The following is a 21,095-nucleotide window of genomic DNA, read 5'->3' as shown; positions in this document are numbered from 1 at the left end:
TTCTTCCTGGTTCAGTCTCTGAAGGTTGTGCTTTTCTAAGAATTTGTCCATTTCTTCCAGGTTGTCCATTTTATTGGCATAGAGTTGCTTGTATTAATCCCTCATGATTCTTTGTATTTCTGCAGGGTCAGTTGTTACTTCTCCTTTTTCATTTCTATTTCTGTTGATTTGAGTCTTCTCCCTTTTTTCTTGATGAGGCTGGCTAGTGGTTTATCAATTTTGTTTATCTTCTCAAAGAACCAGCTTTTACTTTTGTTCATTTTTGCTTTTGTTTCCTTCATTTCTCTTTCATTTATTTCTGATCTGATTTCTATGATTTCTTTCCTTCTGCTAACTTTAGGGTTTTTTTGTTCTTCTTTCTCTAATTGCTTTAGGTGTAAGGTTATGTTGTTTATTTGAGATTTTTCTTGTTTCCTGAGGTAGGCTTGTATTGCTATAAACTTCCCTTTAGAACTGCTTCTGCTGCATCCCATAGGTTTTGGGTCATCACGTTTTCATTGTCATTTGTTTCTAGGCATTTTTTGATTTCCTCTTTGATTTCTTCAAGGATCTCTTCATTATTTAGCAGTGTATTGTTTAGCTTCCATGTGTTTGTATCTTTTACAGTTTTTTTCCTGTAATTGATATCTGGTCTCATAGCATTGTGGTTGGAAAAGATACTTGATATGAATTCAATTTGCATAAATTTACCAAGGCTTGATTTGTGACCCAAGGTATGATCTATCTTGGAGAATGTTCCATGAGCACTTGAGAAGAAAGTGTATTCTGTTGTTTTTGGATGGAATGTCCTATAAATATCAATTAAGTCCATCTTGTTTAATGTGTCATTTAAAGTTTGTGTTTCCTTATTTATTTTCATTTTGGATGATCAGTCCATTGGTGAAAGTGGGGTGTTAAAGTCACCTACTATTATTGTGTTAAACTGTTGATTTCCCCTTTTATGGCTGTTAGCATTTGCCTTATGTATTCAGGTGCTCCTAAGGTAATTATCAGTATGTATGTTCCTATTACTGTTTTCTTAATTGTTTTGGGTTTGTTATTGTCAGTCTTTTCCTTCTCTTGTGTTTCCTGCCTAGAGAAGTTCCTTTAGCATTTGTTGTAAAGCTGGCTTGGTGGTGCTGAATTCTCTTAACTTTTGCTTGTCTATAAAGGTTTTAATTTCTCCATCGAATCTGAATGAGATCCTTGCTGGGTGGAGAATATTGGTTGTAGGTTTTTCCCTTTCATCACTTTAAATATGTCCTCCCACTCCCTTCTGGCTTGCAGAGTTTCTGCCTAAAGATCAGCTGTTAACCTTATGGGGATTCCCTTGTATGTTATTTGTTGCTTTTTCCTTGCTGCTTTTAATATTTTTTCTTTGTATTTAATTTTTGATAGTTTGATTAATATGTCTTGGTGTGTTTCTCCTTGGATTTATCCTATATGGGACTCTCTGTGCTTCCCTGGACTTGACTGACTATTTCCTTTCCCATGTTAGGGAAGTTTTCAAATATAATCTCTTCAAATATTTTCTCAAACCCTTTTTTTACTCTTTTTCTTCTGGGACCCTTATCATTCCAATGTTGTGCATTTAGTGTTGTCCCAGAGGTCTCTGAGACTGTCTTCAATTCTTTTCATTCTTTTTTCTTTATTCTTGTCTGCGGTAGTTATTTCCACTATTTTACCTTCCAGGTCACTTATCCATTCTTCTGCCTCAGTTATTCTGCTATTGATTCCTTCTAGAGAATTTTAAATTTCATTTATTGTGTTGTTCATCATTGTTTGTTTGCTCTTCAGTTCTTCCAGGTCCTTGTTAAACAGTTCTTGTATTCTCTCCATTCTTTTTCCAAGATTTTGGATCATCTTTCTTATCATTACTCTGAATTCTTTTTCAGGTAGACTGCCTATATCCTCTTCATTAGTTTGGTCTGGTCATTTTTTAACTTGCTCCTTCATCTGCTACATATTTCTCTGTCTTTTCATTTTGTTTAACTTACTGTGTTTGTGGTCTCGTTTTCACAGGCTGCAGGTTCGTAGTTCCTGTTGTTTTTTGTGTCTGCCCCCAGTAGGTAAGGTTGGTTCAGTGGCTTGTGTAGGCTTCCTGGTGGAGGGGACTGATGCCTGTGTTCTGGTGGGCGGGGCTGCATCCGGTTGTGTGTTTTGGGGTGTCTGTGAACTTAGTATGATTTTAGACAGCCTCTCTGCTAATGGGTGGTGTTGTGTTCCTATCTTGGTAGTTGTTTGTCATGGGGCATCCAGCACTGGAGCTTGCTGGCCGTTGGTTGGAGCTGGGTCTTAGCATTGAGATGGAGATATCTGGTAGTGCTCTCGACAATTGATATTACATGGGGCCGGGAGGTCTCTGGTGGTCCAATGTCCTGAACTTGGCTCTCCAACCTCAGAGGCGCATGCCTGACACCAGGCCGTAGCACCAAGACCCTGTCAGCCACACAGCTCAGAAGAAAAGGGAGAAAAAAAGAAAGAAAATAAAAATAAAAATAGAAATAAAATAAAATAATTAAAATCAAAAAGTAATTTTAAAAAAAGAGAGCAACCAAATCAATAAACATATCCACCAGTGATAACAAGTGCTAAAAACTATACTAAGATAAACATAAAAATCAGAAACAAGTCAGTTGCAGACAGAAAACCCCAAGTCTACAGCTCCTCCCAAAGTCCACCACCTCAATTTTGGGTTGATTCATTGTCTATTCAGCTATTCCACAGATGCAGGGTACATCAACTTGATTGTGGGGATATAATCTGGTGCTCCTGAGGCTGCACGGAGAGATTTCTCTTTCTCTTCTTTGTTTGCACAGCTCCTGGGGTTCAGCTTTGGTTTTGGCCCCGCCTCTGCATGTAGGTCACCCTCAGGCATCTGTTCCCCGCCCACACAGGAGAGGGTTAAAGCAGCGGCTGATTAGGGGGCTCTGGCTCACTCATGCCTAGGGGAGGGAGGGGTACAGTAGTTATAATTGGAACGCAGGATGAGCCTGCAGTGACAGAGGCTGGTGTGACGTTTCAACAGCCTGAAGCGTGCTGTGTGTTCTCCCAGGGAAGTTGTCCCTGGATCATGGGACCCTGTCAGTTGCAGGCTGCACAGGCTCCCCATGGGGGGTGGGGGTGGACAGTGACCTGTGCTTGCAAACAGGATTCTTGGTGGCTGCATCAGCAGCTTTAGTGTTTCATCCCTGTCTCTGGTGTCTGTGCTGATAGCCACGGCTCGCAGCCGTCTCTGGAGCTCATTTAGGCAGTGCTCTGCCTTCTGTGGGCAGACAGGGAAGGAATCCCCTCTCCTCGCGCACCCTGAAACAATGGTCTCTCGCCTCTTAGGCAGGTCCAGACATTTTCCCAGACTCCCTCCCGGCCAGCCGTGGCACACTAACCCCTTCAGCCTGTGTTCACACCGCCAACCCCAGTCCTCTCACTGCGATCTGACCTCCGAAGCCCGAGCCTCAGCTCCCAGCCCCCGCCCGCCCCGGCGGGTGAGCAGACAAGCCTCTCGGGCTGGTGAGTGCTGGTCGGCACCGATCCTCTGTGCGGGAATCTCTCCGCTGTGCCCTCCGCACCCCTGTGGCTGCGCTCTCCTCCATGGCTCTGAAGCTTCCCCCCCGCCCACTCCCACTCTCCACTAGTGAAGGGGCTCCCTAGGGTGTGGAAACTTTTCCTCCTTCACAGCTCCCTCCCAGAGGTGCAGGTCCCGTCCCTATTCTTTTGTCTCTGTTTTTTCTCTTTTCTTTTGCCCTACCCAGGTACATGGGGATTTTCTTGCCTTTGGGGAAGTCTGAGGTCTTCTGCCAGCATTCAGTAGGTGTTCTGTAGGAGTTGTTCCACATGTAGATATATTTTTGATGTATTTGTGGGGAGGAAGGTGATCTCCACGTCTTACTCCTCCGCCATCTTGAAGGTCCCCCTTGCCAATATAGCTTTTAAAGATTCCCCTCTGTTTATGTTGAGCTCTCATGCACCTGGACTTCCACAAAGCAAAATGCACCGTGGCAATTGTTTTCTGGATACCTCAGGTAAAAAGGCCAACCTCTACCCAGATATCTATGGATCTACCTATTTATCAATATGTCTGTAGCTAAGACTTAAATATGGCCCTTACGGTGTGCTACATGCCATTCTAAGTCCTTTACATAAAAACTCTTTTTACCTTTATCGGAGAATTTTATGACAATTGCTTCAATATTGATGTGGGGTAAATTTGGGGAGACTGACATTAGATGTAAGACTCTTTCTATACCTCTTCTGGGGAATGTATCCTGTTGTACTGCACTCATCTTTTTCTTGTCTGTTTGCCCCTGTTATGGATCTCTTTATTTATTTAAAATTTTTATTGAAGTATAGTTGCTATACAATGTTGTGTTAGTTTCTGGTATACAGCAAAGTTATTCAGTTGTATATAATATATATATATATTATATATACATACATACACATATATATATATATTCTTTTTCAGGTTCTTTTGCATTACAGTTTATCACAAGATATTGAATATAGTTCCCTGTGCTATATAGTAGGATCTTGTTGTTTATCTATTTTATATATGGTACTGTATATCTGCTAATCCCAAACTCCTAATTTATCTCACCCCCCACCCATACTGATCTCTTCATTAACAAGGGCCATGGCTTTCTTCTCTGTCCCCTAATGTTAGCACAAAGCCTGATATATAAGGGGCCCTCAATAAATCTTTTTGAATGAATTAAAGTAGAGCAAGAAAGGAAGACAAAGAAAATCTTATTGTTGGAATACTTTCTTTTGGTTGGTAGGCAGTGTGGTTTGACTTAACAGGTCTGAGTCCTAATTTCCTCACTGAGAAAATAGGGAAAATAATACTACCTTAAAGGGCAGTTGTAGAAGTAAATGAATTTATCAAAAGTACCTAGCATATTTTAAGTCACTGTGAAAAAAGATGGCTTATTCCATAAATGGTGTTCTGGAAAAATACGAAGCTGAATCCCTGTCTCACATCTTACACCAAAGGAAATCTCAAATGATGATTGCACAACTCTGTAAATATACTAAAATCCATTGAATTGTATACTTTAAATGAGTGAATGATATGATATGATATTATATCTCAATAAAGTTGTTATAAAAATAAATCCCAGAAGATCAAAGATTTAAGTGTAAAAACAGGGAACTGTCTTAGAAGGAAACATAAGATAGTTTTTAATATGTTATTGTAATGGAGAATGACCTTTTCAAGCAAGACATACTGTTCTAAAGCCATAAATGAAAGTTTGATAAATTTGATTATGTAATAATTGAATATTTTGCAGAAGAAAATACTAGAAACAAAAGAAAAATATGACAAATAGTGAGAAAATAATTAAAAGCACATAGAACAAAAGGCTAATTACTGTAATGTATAAAGAGCTCTTAAGAATCAATGTGAAAATGACCAAAAACCCAACAAAAAATATGGGCAAAGTACAAAAGCAAGCAGCTCAGAGGAAAAGCTTATACCAATATATTCTCCTACCAACAGCCTAATGGTACAAGCTCTTTAGAAGCAATATTTGAACTATTTGTCCAAATTAAAAATACATAAGTCCTCCGATCTAGCAATTTGGCTTCTAGGAATTTATTCTATAGCTATTTATACATGTGTCTAGACATAAACATAAGTATAGTCATTGCATGAAATGTTTGTAACAGCACAATACTTGAAATCAAACTAAATGCCAACCAACAAAGAAGTGGTTAGAGAAATAATAGCATTTTGTTTAGTGAAAAACTATGCAGCTCTTAAAAACAGTTGATGAAGAACCCCAAAATATATCAATTAAAAACAAAACAAGGTGCTGGACAATGTGTTTACTGTTCATGTATTAAATTTTTATATATTGCACAAACATGTGTTTGCATACGCATAAAATATTCTAGCTTCTTTCTATCCCCCCAAACCCATCATGCCCCAAATTCAGCTCATGAATAACAAGATGAATGAATTCCTTTCACATGTATCATCTCTGCATTTAATTTCTGCACCAACCCTACAGAAAAGATACTAATACTTTCTTTTGAAAATATTTTTTTGAAATATTGAAACTTTGAGTTTGCTTATTCAATAGTTGCAACTACTAATGCTAAATCCTTGATGCCAAAGCTCTGTTGTACAGGGAAAAAGCCTAAACTTCTTATATAATGATGTAGGACATCCTTCATCAAACGACATTGTCCTTCCTTCCCAGATTACTCTCCTATCTCCTTCTGCTTCTAGCACACTGCTCCAAGTTCTTTCACACTGTTCCTCCTTTCCATGTTTAGGGCCTCTTCCAATGATGCTTTCACACCTCAGCTCAATGAAATCCTATTTACATTTTCTTAAAGTGTCAACTCAAATGCCACCCACTCGGCAAATCTTTACCTGTCATCCTAGGCAACACCAATGGTTCCAGCACAACTACAGCTCATAGTTTTCATAGTTTGTCCTGTATTTCAAAAGCATTTTATATAAGTCTATTAAAACTGATTATATTATTTCAAGGTCATAAGCATATTGAGATTAGAGGCCCTATTTTTATTCTCATTACTACCACAACGTCTAGAATATAGTAGCAGTTTGATAAATATTTATTAGAAAAATTTTTTACCTGAATTCGAATCATTTTTAATTACCCATAGGTTGAAGAACTTCATATTCAGCATGACAGATTTGGGGATTGAATAATACATCTCTTCTAAGAATTTGAAATGAAAATGTTTTATTGATGGAAAATCTTTCTTCATCTTGCCTTCTAGAATTCAAATGAATGTTCATGCTCCATGAAGAGAATGGGCTGTGGTTTTTTGTTACAGATTTGGAGCCAGTAAATTTTTATGAATGTGACCTTATCATGTCTTCTGGAAGCTTTCCTGTTCTTTAATTCCTTTTTCCTGTGTTTTCATAGGAACCAGGGAAAATGTGTTGAGGGCATGGTGGAGATCTTTGACATGTTGCTGGCTACATCGTCTCGGTTCCGTATGATGAATCTCCAGGGAGAGGAGTTTGTGTGCCTCAAATCCATCATTTTGCTTAATTCTGGTGAGTGGATAACATGGGAAAATTTAATGCTGGTTACTGGAAGAAATATTTATTTGTATTTTCAACCAGGTACAAGCTACCTACTACAAACACATAATCACAAATTGATAGAAACAATTAACACATTTAAAATTTTTAAAATAAATAAAATAAAATACCTATCTTCTTTTAAAATTACTTATGGCGGTGAAAACATGCTGGTCAAAAATGATGAATGAAAAACAAAAATTGAACATTGAATCCAATGGCCTTTCTGTTGAAATACTTTTATCCTCTCACAGATATTGGGGATGTTTTTATTAAGGTGGTACATGTATGTGGACGTAAGTCTGTTAGTTGTATATGTCAGAAAGTAAGTAGAGCGAGTGACCCTGTTAGGATAGTGTGACCAATTCTAAGTTCCAGATCATAAGCAAAGAGACTTATTTGAGGCAGACCATGTTTCTGGTCAAAATTGATTAGCTGAAAAATATAATTGACTCAGAGATAGAAAAACCTAGTTCTAAAACTGAGGAACGTGGAATTTGGTACATTGGTCCAGCTGGAAGAGTGGTTTTCATTTGATCCATGGTGTCTAATTCAACTGTCCCCTCCTATGTATTCATTTGAGAAAGGTTAGCTGAGAGTGGCATCTGTTTTTTTTTTTTTTTTTTTTTTTTTGGGGTGGTGAGGTTTGCTGTTGTATAATGAGTCACTCCAGGTCACCCAGATGGAAACTATGGCTCAGCCTGAATCAGCACCCTGGCTCGTCCCAGACTCCTCGGTAGTTGAGTCTAAGTCTAGACCCCCAGTCTGCACCACCTGAAGCTTAACAATGGGGTGTCATCTGCACTGTAGATGCCCTTAATCTGGACCTTAGTCCCCCAGCCCCAGTCCTACCTCATGCCGGAGACCTCATTCTCACTTACAAATCACAACTGTTTGGAATCCCTGGACCTGATTTTAGATTTAGTTTCTTACATCATTCGATATGGTCTCAAAGTTCCCAATAGCTGAACTACAGTTTGTGTTGATCCCATATGGAAAGAGTCGGCACTCCCTTGTCTTTTGAGATGTTTTGTTTCTTCCTGATGAATGCCAATCCCTTCCCATATCCCCTAACAATTTTCCACTTCTCTTCCCCACCAATGCTAGTAAGCTGTATTGCTTAATGGTTGTCATAGTGATCATTCTCACTTAACTGATAAATGGAAATCTGTACTATTACACTAGGCAGGGACTGAATTACAGAATGAAGTTGCATGAAAAATAATGTGGTCTCTACTAAGGAAGTGATTACCACTCCATTCAAGTTTCAGGTTCCACTCACGTGCATTGTGCTTTTCATTTGAGTCATTTGTCCTGTATGTTGAAGGGTCCAGATCCCACAATGGCTCTTTATTGGCTGAGAGTTCTGGGAGCAGTGCCACTCGGCTGCCCAGTGCCAGGTCCTGAACCTGCTCCTTCTTCGATGGAGGGCTGGCACACGCCGACGTCTCTCATGTGGGCAATCTGTTAATTTCAGGGAAGGCAGGCCTGTCGAGTGCTGGGACTTTTTTCCTACCTTTACCAGGAAATAATACCCCGGACAGGAAGTGAAATTAGCTGGAGTTATAAAATCAACAAAAGGAGCTGCTCTGATCTTGGTAATCAAAAATATATCCTTCAGATCTGCAGAGTTTTCTCCTGCATTACTGGTCTGTTCCTATGGGAGGGTGTTTTTTTTCATATTATGTAATAAAAAAGGCAGGACTTTTGCCATCAAAATATTGGATTTATAGACCTAAGTTTTTTAAATCCCAGAGGAAAAACTTTAAGCCCTCACAAGAAAGTATTTATTAAAGACTGGCACCAGCATCTCCAAACAGTATTTCCCACCACAGGATTTGGACCTCCACCTGCTGCCCCCTGACACCAGTTAAACTTTCCTGCTCTATCCTTGTTCTTTTACCTCTTTCTCAGGATCTTCCGTGAGCTCCCTTGCGCCGGGAGAGTCGGAACTCTATTTTGGAAATGCAAGGCACTGTTTTACTGACAGAGGTTATAGTTGTCTTTTTCATGAGATACCAGCAGCTCGTCTTTTCTTGTAAGGATGGCACTGCTGGCTCATGAGCTGTAGCAAAACAGAAGCCATCTCTCAACCTGGGAAAAGTGAAATCGCTCTTTCCACTCCAAAAGTGAGCTCTGTTTTGGAAAAGCGGATCTGCCGCTGAGCACAGCTCCTGGTGTCTCATACTGTTCCTGAAAAACAGAATCTAAAAAAACATGACTCCTAAACACAGTGGTGTGGCAGGGCCTTTTTCAGAGTCAAAAAGTGATCAGTCATATGAGGGTCACCACGACGATCAACAGCTTTTCCCCACAACTGGAGGTATGGACTTTTCTAAAAACCCAACCAATTCGTGGCTCTGATCAGGGGCAGCCAGCTCCTCACCTGTCATGAGACAAAATACAAAGTGACTCTAATTCCTGGAATCTCTGACAGAAGCCAAGCTAGAAATGATTCAGGAAACCTGCACTAGAAGATGCGTTTCTGGTCCCTGGGAAACAAGACCTCAGTGTATGGAGGAACCCTGGGTTTTGGGCTGAGCCCCTGTCAACAAAGTCTGAGAAGGGTGTGTTTACATTGGCCTTGACTTTGGGGCCGAGACCCAAGGGGAGTTGAAAGGTTGTTATGAGGACCTGCTAGGAATGTCTTTCTGGAAGCCTTGAGAAGTTCTCCCAAATGCCAACATTTCCAGGGGAATCCCTCTTCACAGCTGTTTGGGAGTGGGAGGTAGTCATCATTTCTGAGACTGAATAATTTATTACTTTGCTTGCAAAAGCCTCTAATCATCCATAGGACAAACACCGTTTGTTTTTATACTCCCCACCAAAAGACAGAGGCATTGCTAGTTAATCCAAAGATGTAAAGGCATTCTGGGAACCAGCTGGACAGGGTTCAAGGTAGGGCAAATGCGAACAGAGCAGATGAGCTGAGGGCACAAGGCTGGGAGGCAGCAGCAGTAGGAGAGGAGGATGGAGCTGGAGCTACAGAGGGGGACCAGGAAGGAGGTTCTGTGCCCCTCTACTGTATTCCTGCTACCCAGCGTGACTTCAGTTCTTCTTTGTAATTCCAATATTTCAAATTCTTCGGGTCCGGTTCAGATCTCACCTCATTCAGGAAATCTTGCTACAACCCAAGCCCATAAGGAGATTTTCTTCTCCAGACTCTTTTAGTTCTTAGAGCCACTACCTCACAATCTAGCATTTGGTCAGTTGGTGCACTGATTTCAATAATTGATTCAATAATTTCATTAATTTATTCAATAACTCATCAGTTATGGAACTCCCACCATGAAATTTAAGCCAAATATATGAAAATGAATGACATCGTTCTTTGGTTTTGGTTTTTCAGTGTTTTCTTTTAGCCTGGATGGGCTCTTTATGCGTGTATGTCCTAATTTCCCTATAAACTATTAATCTTTTTTATTCCTCACAGCCTGTGAAGTGCCAACAAGTATTAGACCATTCAGTCATTTAATAGACGCGTGTTTGCTGGGCATGACCAGAAGCACCTAGAAAGTCCCCATTTTTCCCGTGCTGTTCCCACCATGATGAAACATATCATCTTTTTCAGTGTACTATAGATCTAGATAATGTCAAACTATTAATGGGAAAAAAATAATGCCCATCTCCTTGGGTTATTGTGAGATCAAGGGGAACTGTGTATAAAGTGTCTGATGCAGTTCCTGGAACACAGTAGGTCCTCAATCAGTGACAACTGTCATCATCACTCGTGAGAATCTCTGGCTTAAACGGAGTCAGTTCATGCCTTTTTTTTCAATAAAATTCAGTGCCTTTAGTTTAAAGGCCTCCCTTCCGCTAGGCTTAAAAAAATATGCAAGGACTGGAGGGTAATAATAGAGATTGTAACTGTTCTCCTGAGGCTTTGTTAATTGTGCTATTTAATTTTATTTAGAGAAATTTTAGAGCAGGATTATCTCATGGATAGTATTTGATAGATTTGATAGTATTCAAATAGATTGTTATTTGAACCTTAATGTTGACGGACCTTAATGAAAACTCTGCGGTGTCCTCATTCACCATCAGTTGACTCTGCTTCTTCTCATCTTCCTTTCCCACCTATGTGATCCTCATAAAGCCTTCAGAATCCACTCCCATTCAGAACACCACCCATTTAGGAAGTGTTTTTCAAGTCTCGGAAAAATTCATGAGTCAACGCTTAATACGTATAAATCTACAGTCTCTAATAAATGTTGGGTTTGGCCTTCAAGATCAATTTAATAATTATTTCTCCCCATTTTCTGAACATATTTCTGACCACAATTCTTTATATGCCTCAGTAATTCTGAAGAGCCTCACGTACTTCACTCCCAGGTAACTTTATCCAACTGGCTCCCTGGAGAGCCTGTCAGACCCCTGACTGCAGCTCCTGTGCCCTCTGTGTTACAGTGGATCTTCTTTTCTGTCCTGATCCACAAACTAATTCCAATTACTCCAACTCTTTGCCTGCTGGATCCCGGTGTTACCATTGGCAGGCATGTTTGTTACTCCTGGAAAGTCTTCTGCTGTAAAAATGTTGTACCCTTGATTACCCCTTCATCCAAAACTGATCTTCAGACATTTCTCTTTCAATTGATGGAGTATTAAAGAAGAATAAAGAGCCAAAACCACTGGGGCTAAAAACCCGAGGTGGAAAGTTAAAGGAAAGTAAGTTGCCAGGAAGGAAGAATTATGACAACATCTCTAAAGCGTGTATCCCGGTGTTCATTTAAAGAAAAAAGGATATGGAATATCCTACAGGTGCATATACGTTAAATGTAAACATAAAAATGGTACCAGCTCTTGTCTGTCACCTAGTTCTGCTTTGTTAATAATGGCATATCTTGCCATCTTGATGCCTTGATGAAACATCTGATGCTGAAGCTGGTGACATCCATTTGCTTTGTATATGTTCAGCAGAGGCTGCAGTCTCGTCAGAGAAGCATTTGTAATCATGATTGATTATAACAGGCTCCCATCACAAAGACTATTTCCTCTCTCGGAGCTGAATTCTTTGCTTTCTCTCTGCTAATTATTAGGCAGTTATTCACTGCATTGATATTTTTAAGTGTATAAGTTAGACAATGATTCAGAGTCCCTATATTTAGATGAAAAAGCATTTAAAAAACATACTGTAAATATGTTGACTGTAAACATTAAGGATCATTAATTCTTAACAGTTAAAGTTTCCTGATGGGAGCAAGCCTTGGAATCTCAGATACACACATTGCCCAGTATACCCATTGCTGTCACGGTGGAGAAGATTTGATTGTATTATCTCTTGAGTTCTTTATAATGCTAACCTTCCTCTCCAGGGAGCCTGCTCATTGTGGTAATTTTGAGATAAATGGCACTTGGTAGTTATTAAGTGGCTCACTGTCTTCTCAGTGGCTGATGGATTCTGTAGGCAGTCGACAGCTCTTGGAGTCTTTCCTTGCTCCTACCTAATGGTGTGGCCTTAAGCCTCTTGGCCTCCGTTAATTTCTTGAACACTTGGCGCACCATGGTCTTTGTCTTAGAGAGCCCAGGCATTCAAGAGAAGCAACTCTGGCACTTACTTAGGGGGTGATGGATGCCCTTTGACAAGCCACTCCCCTGAGCCTCACGTGTAAAATGGAAATAATGATACCTAACACACAGAATTGTTGTGACTATTGAAACAATGACCACTTAGTGCCTGGCACATAATATGTGCACATAAATGTCAGCCTGTAGACTCTCCAAATACAAAAACCTGGCACGTTTTTCTTAGCAGATGATACGTAACTTCCTGCCTGGAAATTCTGAAGTGGGATTTCACGCCGGTCACTTGGGGTTAAAAAAATTGCATTCTCACGGCAAAGATGTCCTTCTTGTGAGTGGAATAGTCCCAGGCCCCAGACGGGGTGGATTGGATCCTGCGTCTTCTTGCAGAGACTTCTTGGAACTTCTAAGGAACTGGGGGGAACCAGCCAAGTGCCTGTAACCTGGGGAAGACTTGGGGGTCTTAACTCTTTGGACGGGGCAAAGGCAGGAGCCATTGAGAGACTAGAAATCCTTGCGATGATACTGATATTAGGAGCAGTTATCCATTCATATTCAAGAACCTCAGAGGGAGGGGCAGCCGCCCATCCTTTTACGCTCCAAGGAGCACGGACAAAGGGGGAAGCTGTCTCTTAGGTCCTTGATTTAACCACCATTTTCACCCACGTTCTCTAGGGTCCAGAAATTACCTGTCCGTATTCTTAAGTTTGAATAATATACGGGACCATTAAAAAAAAAGAAAAATGCCACAGACTACCCCACTGCTGACTTAAAATGCTCTTTGTATGTTGCTTAAATATGAATCATCACATTATGTAAATGAACGAGTGTACGCTCCACGTTCATAGCTCTTATATACATACAAAACCAAAACAAATTCACAAATTAAATACAGACTGAAAGGCAAACTGGTAATAATGTTTTGGCAGAAATCGAGTTGCTTTTTGCAGCCTGCTGGGGCAGATCTCTGTCTGCTAGTCTACCAAGACTCTTGTGAGGACCCTGTTCTCCCGCCTTGTCTGTGTTCAAAAGGATGGCAAAACCTTTGCTTCTGTAGCACCCTGTTTTGGCAAGAACACATCATTTATGTATTTTGTTTGCTTCTGCATTTAGTTTTCTGAGATACTTAAGACATAACTGTTAGACTTGAGGCCATCATGAACACGGGTGAAAAATATGTTACTTAGGAAACAGTCAAAGATGATATGGACTATTTAGATGGTTCCATCTCAATACTCCACACGTTTCCATCCTCTGGGGGTCTTTGAAAAAATTCTGTTGCGGGGACCCTTCCCAGAGATTCCGATATCATTAACCGTGAATATCGGTATTTGTTTAAAGCTCCCACCAAGACTTCAGTCTCACCAGGATTGAGAACTCTTGATCTAACTGACATAGAACATTCTGAAATCAATGTCTGAATGATATTTTTTAGAATATTGTTAAGATTAAAGCGCACAATTTGAAAAGGCCAAGAGACAGTGTAAGGACCTTTGAGAATCCTCTTTTAATTCTCAGCAATGTGTGGAAATTAGTTTGAAAACTACTGCTGTAGGTGATGAAATGTCTGCTAAGTTAAACTTGTTCTCTAGTACATTATAAAATGAAGCATTCTGCAAACTGTGGGGAAAAACTGCTGGTGCTCAGAAAGAACATTGTCCAGCACTGGGGACAGGAAATGGAGGCCTGTCTTTCACACATTGGCTTGGGCAGGGGACACAGGCAATTAACAGATCATTTCAATGTCATGAGATAAGGGAATGTCATGATGAAGGGAAGCAGAGTCTCGGCAGAGATGGACAGCAGGGTCCTTACCTGAGTACCAATGCTTCAACTGAGTCATTAGGGTGAGTTGGACTTGGCTGGAGTCAGAAGAAAGGCAAGAGGGAAAGTTCTGGCTCCACCATGAAACTAACAAGGTCTCATCAAGCCACTGGACCTCTCTTCACTGGTCTCCTCAACTATAAAATAGAAATAATAATTCTAAACTGTCCTGTTAACCCAAAGGTTTGTCATGACATAACAAGATAGCTTAAAAATATGAGCTAATATCATCATTACTATTATAATCAGTTGTGTTTTTAGAGGGAAAATATTATGTGATCTAATATCCTGCAGAGACTTTGGTGTCAGGATCTTCCTGTTCTAATCATAGGACAAGAATTACACTCAGGCCCTATATTTGGAAGGCCCATAGATGCCCTCTCTCTGCCCTCATGCCTGGCACACTGAACTATAAATCTAAATGTGTGTTGACACTTGAACTGAAGAAGACCATGAGAAAACAGCAACAAAATCCCACTAATTTCTTGAGCTCAGAAGTGAAATAAAATATTGTTTTTTAATGGGGTTTTCCTTTCCTTGCATGATACTCATTGAATAAGCAAAAGCCATATTGGAATATGTATGCTTCCTGAAACATTGAAATGGAAAGTCAGACTGTCACGTTTTCAGTCTAAACCAAACACCCCTACACTTAGTTGGAAGACCTACTTCTGGGCCTAGCCTTTCATGTGTGGGCCCACGGCTACATCTGACTGCTTCTCTTGGGTTGAAAGAAAGATGGAAAAACAAACTCCCTGCCTCTCCCATGGGGTCCTGGTCCTTGAGCACCACATCAGCCTCAGACTCCTTCAGCACTTTCCCCCAGGGGGTACGGCTACTTTTGTATGTGGAGGTACCTTGAGGTTGCCTCGGTTCTGTTTTCTCTGAGTTTTTACTTTATATCTACTTTGTTTATTTATTTATTTATTTATATTATTTTATTATTATTTTTTTTTTTTTGTGGTACGCGGGCCCTCACTGTTGTGGCCTCTCCCATTGCGGAGCACAGGCTCCAGACGCGCAGGCTTAGCGGCCATGGCTCACGGGCCCAGCCGCTCCACGGCACGTGGCATCTTCCTGGATCGGGGCACGAACCCGCGGCCCCTGCATCGACAGGCGGACTCCCAACCACTGCGCCACCAGGGAAGCCCTATATCTACTTTTTAGGTTTTGTTTTTCTTCTGGCATATAAGACAGACAGCAATACCCCCACTGAACTGAGTGATATCCATGGATTTAAAAGCTACTATATGTTAGCTTAACTACCATTTATTGAGGATTTACTACTTTTCCAGGCATTAAGTGCTGGAAAGGAAAAGTTGCCTCTAGTTGCCTCATCTGTAAAATGGGAGGTAGTAGTAGTTCCTACATACTAGTTTGCATAAAGTGAGCCGTGTGGACTGCTCGCTGGACCCTAGGGATGCTCCATCAAAGTGACCCCGTGGTCATACCAGCAGTGATTATAGTAGCAGTGATTAGTAAGGCAGTTTCTACCTCAGGGACCTCATGATCTTAAGATAAAGACAGATATAAAAAGAGAATTGTTCTTTTCTTTTTTAAATAGATCTTTATTGTAGTATAATTGCTTCACAATACTGTGTTGGTTTCTGTTGTACACCAAAGTGAATCAGCTATACATATACATATATCCCCATATCTCCTCCCTCTTGCATCTCCCTCCCACCCTCCCTATCCCACCCCTCTAGGTGGTCACAAAGCACCGAGCTGATCTCCCTGTGCTATGCGGCTGCTTCCCACTAGCTATCTATTTTACATTTGGTAGCGTATATATGTCGATGCTACTCTCACTTCTCCCCAGCTTCCCCCTCCCACCCCGTGTCCTCAAGTCCATTCTCTACATCTATCTCATTATTCCTGCCCTGCAACTAGAATCATCAGTACCATTTTTTTTTTTAGATTCCATATATATGCATGAGAATACGGTAGATGTTTTTCTCTGACTTCAGAACTGTTCTTTTTAAAAATAAAATTATGATTACAAAAAAATATGTTAAATTTAGATAAGTTTAGAATAACAAAATATATTGTTAAGGAAATAACCACCTGAGGTTAACCAACCATGTGGAAGTTTTTGTGGGGTTTTTTTGCGGTGCGCGGGCCTCCCACTGTTGTGGCCTCTCCCGTTGCGGAGCGCAGGCTCCGGACGCGCAGGCTCAGCGGCCATGGCTCACGGGCCCAGCCGCTCCGCGGCACGCGGGATCTTCCCGGACCGGGGCACGAACCCGCGTCCCCTGCATCGGCAGGCGGACTCTCAACCACTGCGCCACCAGGGAAGCCCCATGTGGACGTTTTGATGGATCTTACTGCAGTAGAGTATAAGGGTTAAGAGCAAGGGACTCTAGTTCCAAGTGCAAATCCCCTTTTTGCTACTTAGTAGTATGACTTTGGACAAGTTACTTAAACGCTTTGGGCTCCTGTTTCCTGGTCCATGAAATGGCGAGCATAATAGTGCCTACCTGTTAATACAGGTTAGCTTTTACAATACAGTGCCTACTTTAGACTAACACTTAAGTTGTGTTCGAAACTATTTTCTTTTCGTACTGTGTGTATATATATATTCATCTTTATATCTACCCATGTTAATTAGGATCATACACATGTACTCTCTTTAAAAATAAGATTGTAGGGAATTCCCTGGCGGTCCTGTGGTTAGGACTCAGTGCTCTCACTGCCAAGGGTGCAGGTTCAATCCCTGGTCGGGGAGCTAGGATCCCCCAAGCCGCATGGCCAAAAATAAAAAATAAAAATAAATAAATAAATAAAAGTAAGACTTTAAATGGCTGCCATAATCATTCATGAAGATATAAGATCATTTATTGAACGAATCTGATATTGTTAAACACAAGTGACTTCTCTCTTTTGTTATTGTAAATAACACTTGTTTTGCATTCTTATAATTGTCTTTTGCCTGCTTGTGATGATTACTTTGGATAATGTTTCTCGAAGTGGATTTGCTGGGTGAAAGAGTATAAATATCATTGTCTCTTGATACATATTGCCTACTGCCCCAGAAAACTTTATCAAATTACGCTTTTACATAAATGTAACCTTTTCATGCATGTGGAAGACAGAGGTGGGTGCATCTGCCTCAGAGGCAGCGATGCAGACAGGTCCCTCCAGCCCAGCTGCTGCCCTCAGCTGTGAAATTCCCAGGCAGGAATTTCTACACAGGACATGTTATCAGCATCATATTACAAACATCCCAAGCTCACTCCTTTGGAAGCAAATTATCGCTTCAGAGAATGTTGTTGTATTTTATTATCTATTATCTGTATAGGCGCTTGTTATGTCATTTTTAAATGTTATGACTTGCACAGACACTGTGCTGGTGAACTGCTCTTATTCTAAGCAGTCAGGATGCACAGAGGGTTGGCATTTAGTATCTTACCCTCTGCCTTTGGTCCCTTTGCCACTGTTTTTACTGAGGGATATTTATAAAAAGAAAGACAAGAGGTTGAATGGCCGTAAGTGAACCTCCCTTTAAAAACTCACCTCGGGAAGGACAACCTGCCTCCTCCAAAGATTTCATTTGCCCTGGGTTCTGGGGCTTTGTGTGATTGACACGACCTTTCCTAGTCAATAATGAGCTCGGAGGAACAGCTTACCATGAGACCCCACTACCGCTCTAGCCTTGCCCTTCTCTGGTGATCAAGAAGCTGCTGGTTCAAAGAGTGCCCTGTCTGATCTCATGGGTCCCAGGGATGAAGAGCAATCTAGTCTCCAGATTCTTGCAGCTGGAAGCAGTCAGACACTGGGGTCCCTGGTCCAGCTCCGAGGACGGCCAAGCATGACTGCCTGGGAGGAGCAGTTTGTTTGTTCTTTACAATCGGCAGCAACAGTACCGGTGCATTGAACCCAGAATGTAAAATGCATTTTCATCTTGATGGTGAAGCCCTTACTTTTGGTGGAGCGGATGTTACTCTGAGTGAAGATAATACAACCTTCGCGTTCCGTGAAAGCCAGGCACTCGGCACCTTCTAGTAAGACCCTAATGCTCTGCTTCCTTTGCGTTCCGACTTGCCAGCCCTCGTGGGACAAAGCTGATCTTTTCTGTCCTTAGATGAGTAGCTCAGGTTACTGATGACATGTCGGGGGTATTTCCAACTAAGAAAAATTTTCCCCGAAGCTTTAGTAACAAATTTGTTAGTTCCCTTTTCTGCCGAAATGGCAAACCTTGAAGAGTTTCAGAAATACGGACAGCCTTAGGGATGATAGCGATATTATGAAAATAGTAATAAGTAATATCCCTACAGCAAGCTCCTTAGTCCTTGGAATATCCATCACCAGCTCTGTTTCCCTCTCATCAGTCCAGGCATTGACAAAGCTTGTGAAATAATAGAAATGAAAGGCACTTTGATTTTGTATTTTCAATAGCATTTTCTTCTACCACATTATGAAAGACATACATGCCTGAGGCAGAGAACTTGGAAAATACAGAAAAGCCACCAAGAAAAATAATCTCCCAAGTAATCATAATTTCACTGCACAAAAGTAATCATTGTTAACATTTTGGTAAATGTTCTTAATTCAAGAGACTCTTAGAAGATGCCTGGTCCACCAGCACCTCTTCTCCACACCATCTTGCACCTTGTTTGGAAAATCCGGAGTACTCCTAAATCATTCTAGGAAAATTATTAGTTTTCTCAAAGATCTCCGGAGGCGAGGCTATTGGCAGCCATTTCTAGTTTCTCACAAACCTTGAAGTTAGGAAATTCTTTGTGTAGCCTTTCAGTCCTGCCCGGGAGTGAGGGGTATTTGGGTGCTTATTCCAACTCTGCCCTTTATTTACCCACAGGGTGACCTCAGGCAAGTCCAGCCTTACTGTTCTGTCTGAAAACCCTCCCAGCAGTAGCAGCCACGAGCCCCAGTTCCTTAACCTCTCTGAGCCTCTGTTTCCCAACAAGTAAATTAATGACTGGATCAGTAGGGGGCCTTTTTACATTAAAAATTATTTATTTAAAGAATGTCTATATGTATAACTGAGTCACTTTGCTGTACAGCAGAGGTCACCACAACATTGTAAATCGACTATCCTTCAATTTTAAAAATTGTTTTTATTTGTAGAATTTTTTTTTTAGAGCAGTTTTAGGTTCATAGCAAAGCTGAGGGAAAGGTACAGAGATTTCCCATGTAACCTGCCCCCCTCCACGCCACCCCCAGTCTCCCTCATTATCAAAATCCCACACCAGAGAGGTATATTTGTTAGAATCGATGAACTTAACGTTTACATACCTTTATCACCTAAAGTTTATAGTTTACATTAAGGATCACTCTTGATGTTGTACATTCTATGGGTTTTAAAAAATGTAAAATGACATGTATCCATCAGTATAGTATTGTACAGAGGAGTTTCCACTCTGTATGTTATTTAGGACATTTAGGACATTCTGCCCTAAAAATCCTTTGTGCTCTGACAATTCAACCCACCCATTTCCCTAACCCCTGAAAACCACTGATATTTTTTTTACTGTCTTCTTAGTTTCGTCTTTTCTAGAATGTCATGTAGTTGGAAACCTATATTATGTAGTCTTTTCAGATTGGCTTCTTTCAGTCAATAATATGAATTTAAGATTTTTCCATGTCTTTTGATGGCTTGATAGCTCGTTTTTTGTTTTTTTTTTTGGCTGCATTGGGTCTTCGTTGCTGTGAGTGGGCTTTGCCTAGTTGTGGTGAGCGGGGCCTACCCTTCGTGGCGGTGCACGGGCTTCTCACTGCAGTGGCTTCTCTGGTTGTGGAGCACAGGCTCTCGGCGCGTTGGCGTCAGTAGTTGCAGCACGTGGGCTTCAGTAGTTGTGGCGTCATTTCTTTTTAGCACTGAATAACATTCCATTGTCTGGAGGTACCACAGTTTATCCATTCACCTACTATAGGACATCTTGCCTCCAAGTTTTGGCAATTATGATTAACGGTGCTATAAATATCCATGTGCAGGTTTTCGTGTGGACATGAATGTTCAGCTCATTTGGGTAAATACCAAGGAGCATGATTGCTGGCTTATACAGAAAGGCTATGTTTAGTTTTGTAAAAGTCTGCCGAACTGTCTTCCAAAGTGGCTGCACCATTTTTCATTTCTACCGGCAATGAGTGAGAGTTCCTGTTGCTCCACATCCTCGCCAGCATTTGCTGTTGTCAGTGTTTTAGATTTCGGCCATTTTAATAGACATGTAGTGGTATCTCATTGTTGTTCCAGTTTTCAGTTCTCTACTGACATATGATGTGAAGCATCTTTTCATATACTTATTTTCCATTTCTGTATCTTCTTCGGTGAAGTGTCAGGTCTTTTGCCCATTTTTTAATTGGGTTGTTGGTTTTCTTTTTGTTGAGTTTCAAGTTCTTTGAATATTTTGCTAAGAGTCCTTTAGCAAAGGTATCTTTTGCAAATATTTTCTCCCAGTCTGTGGCTTGACTTTGCATCGTCCTGAGACCAGTGCTTTTTAAACCTTCTGCTAGAGCCTCATGTGTCAGAAGGAGCCTCTGGTCACCAGAGGATGGGGACATGAGGCTGAGGAGGAGGGGCTGAGTGAGCAGGCTCTAGTCTCTCCCTCTCCCTTTCTCCTGCTTTAATCAGAGAAGTTTGACTGCATTCAGTTTATAAACTATGTGAATGTTTCACATGAAGTTCACTCTTTTAAAAGGATTTTGAGTCTCAAAATGGTTTGAAAAACACTGAACTTAAATCCATAAT

At 40.9% G+C, this 21,095-nt stretch overlaps 1 protein-coding gene across 6 annotated transcripts in view; it reads left to right on the top strand.

Moving 5' to 3' along the window:
* The window catches only part of ESR1 (estrogen receptor 1), a 268,086-nt gene that overhangs the window by 229,684 nt on the left and 17,307 nt on the right, over nt 1–21,095 (top strand). For all 6 annotated transcript variants that reach the window (XM_028494825.1, XM_028494823.1, XM_028494821.2 and 3 more), the window contains one exon: nt 6,885–7,018. In XM_028494825.1, coding sequence (XP_028350626.1) covers nt 6,885–7,018 — 134 coding nt within the window. The remainder of the gene's footprint in view (nt 1–6,884; nt 7,019–21,095) is intronic.

The sequence above is a fragment of the Physeter macrocephalus genome, chromosome 10 (genome assembly GCF_002837175.3).
Source record: "Physeter macrocephalus isolate SW-GA chromosome 10, ASM283717v5, whole genome shotgun sequence".
Taxonomy (NCBI): domain Eukaryota; kingdom Metazoa; phylum Chordata; class Mammalia; order Artiodactyla; family Physeteridae; genus Physeter; species Physeter macrocephalus.
Note: the sequence above shows the minus strand (reverse complement) of the source record. Positions and strands in the feature narration are given on the sequence as shown.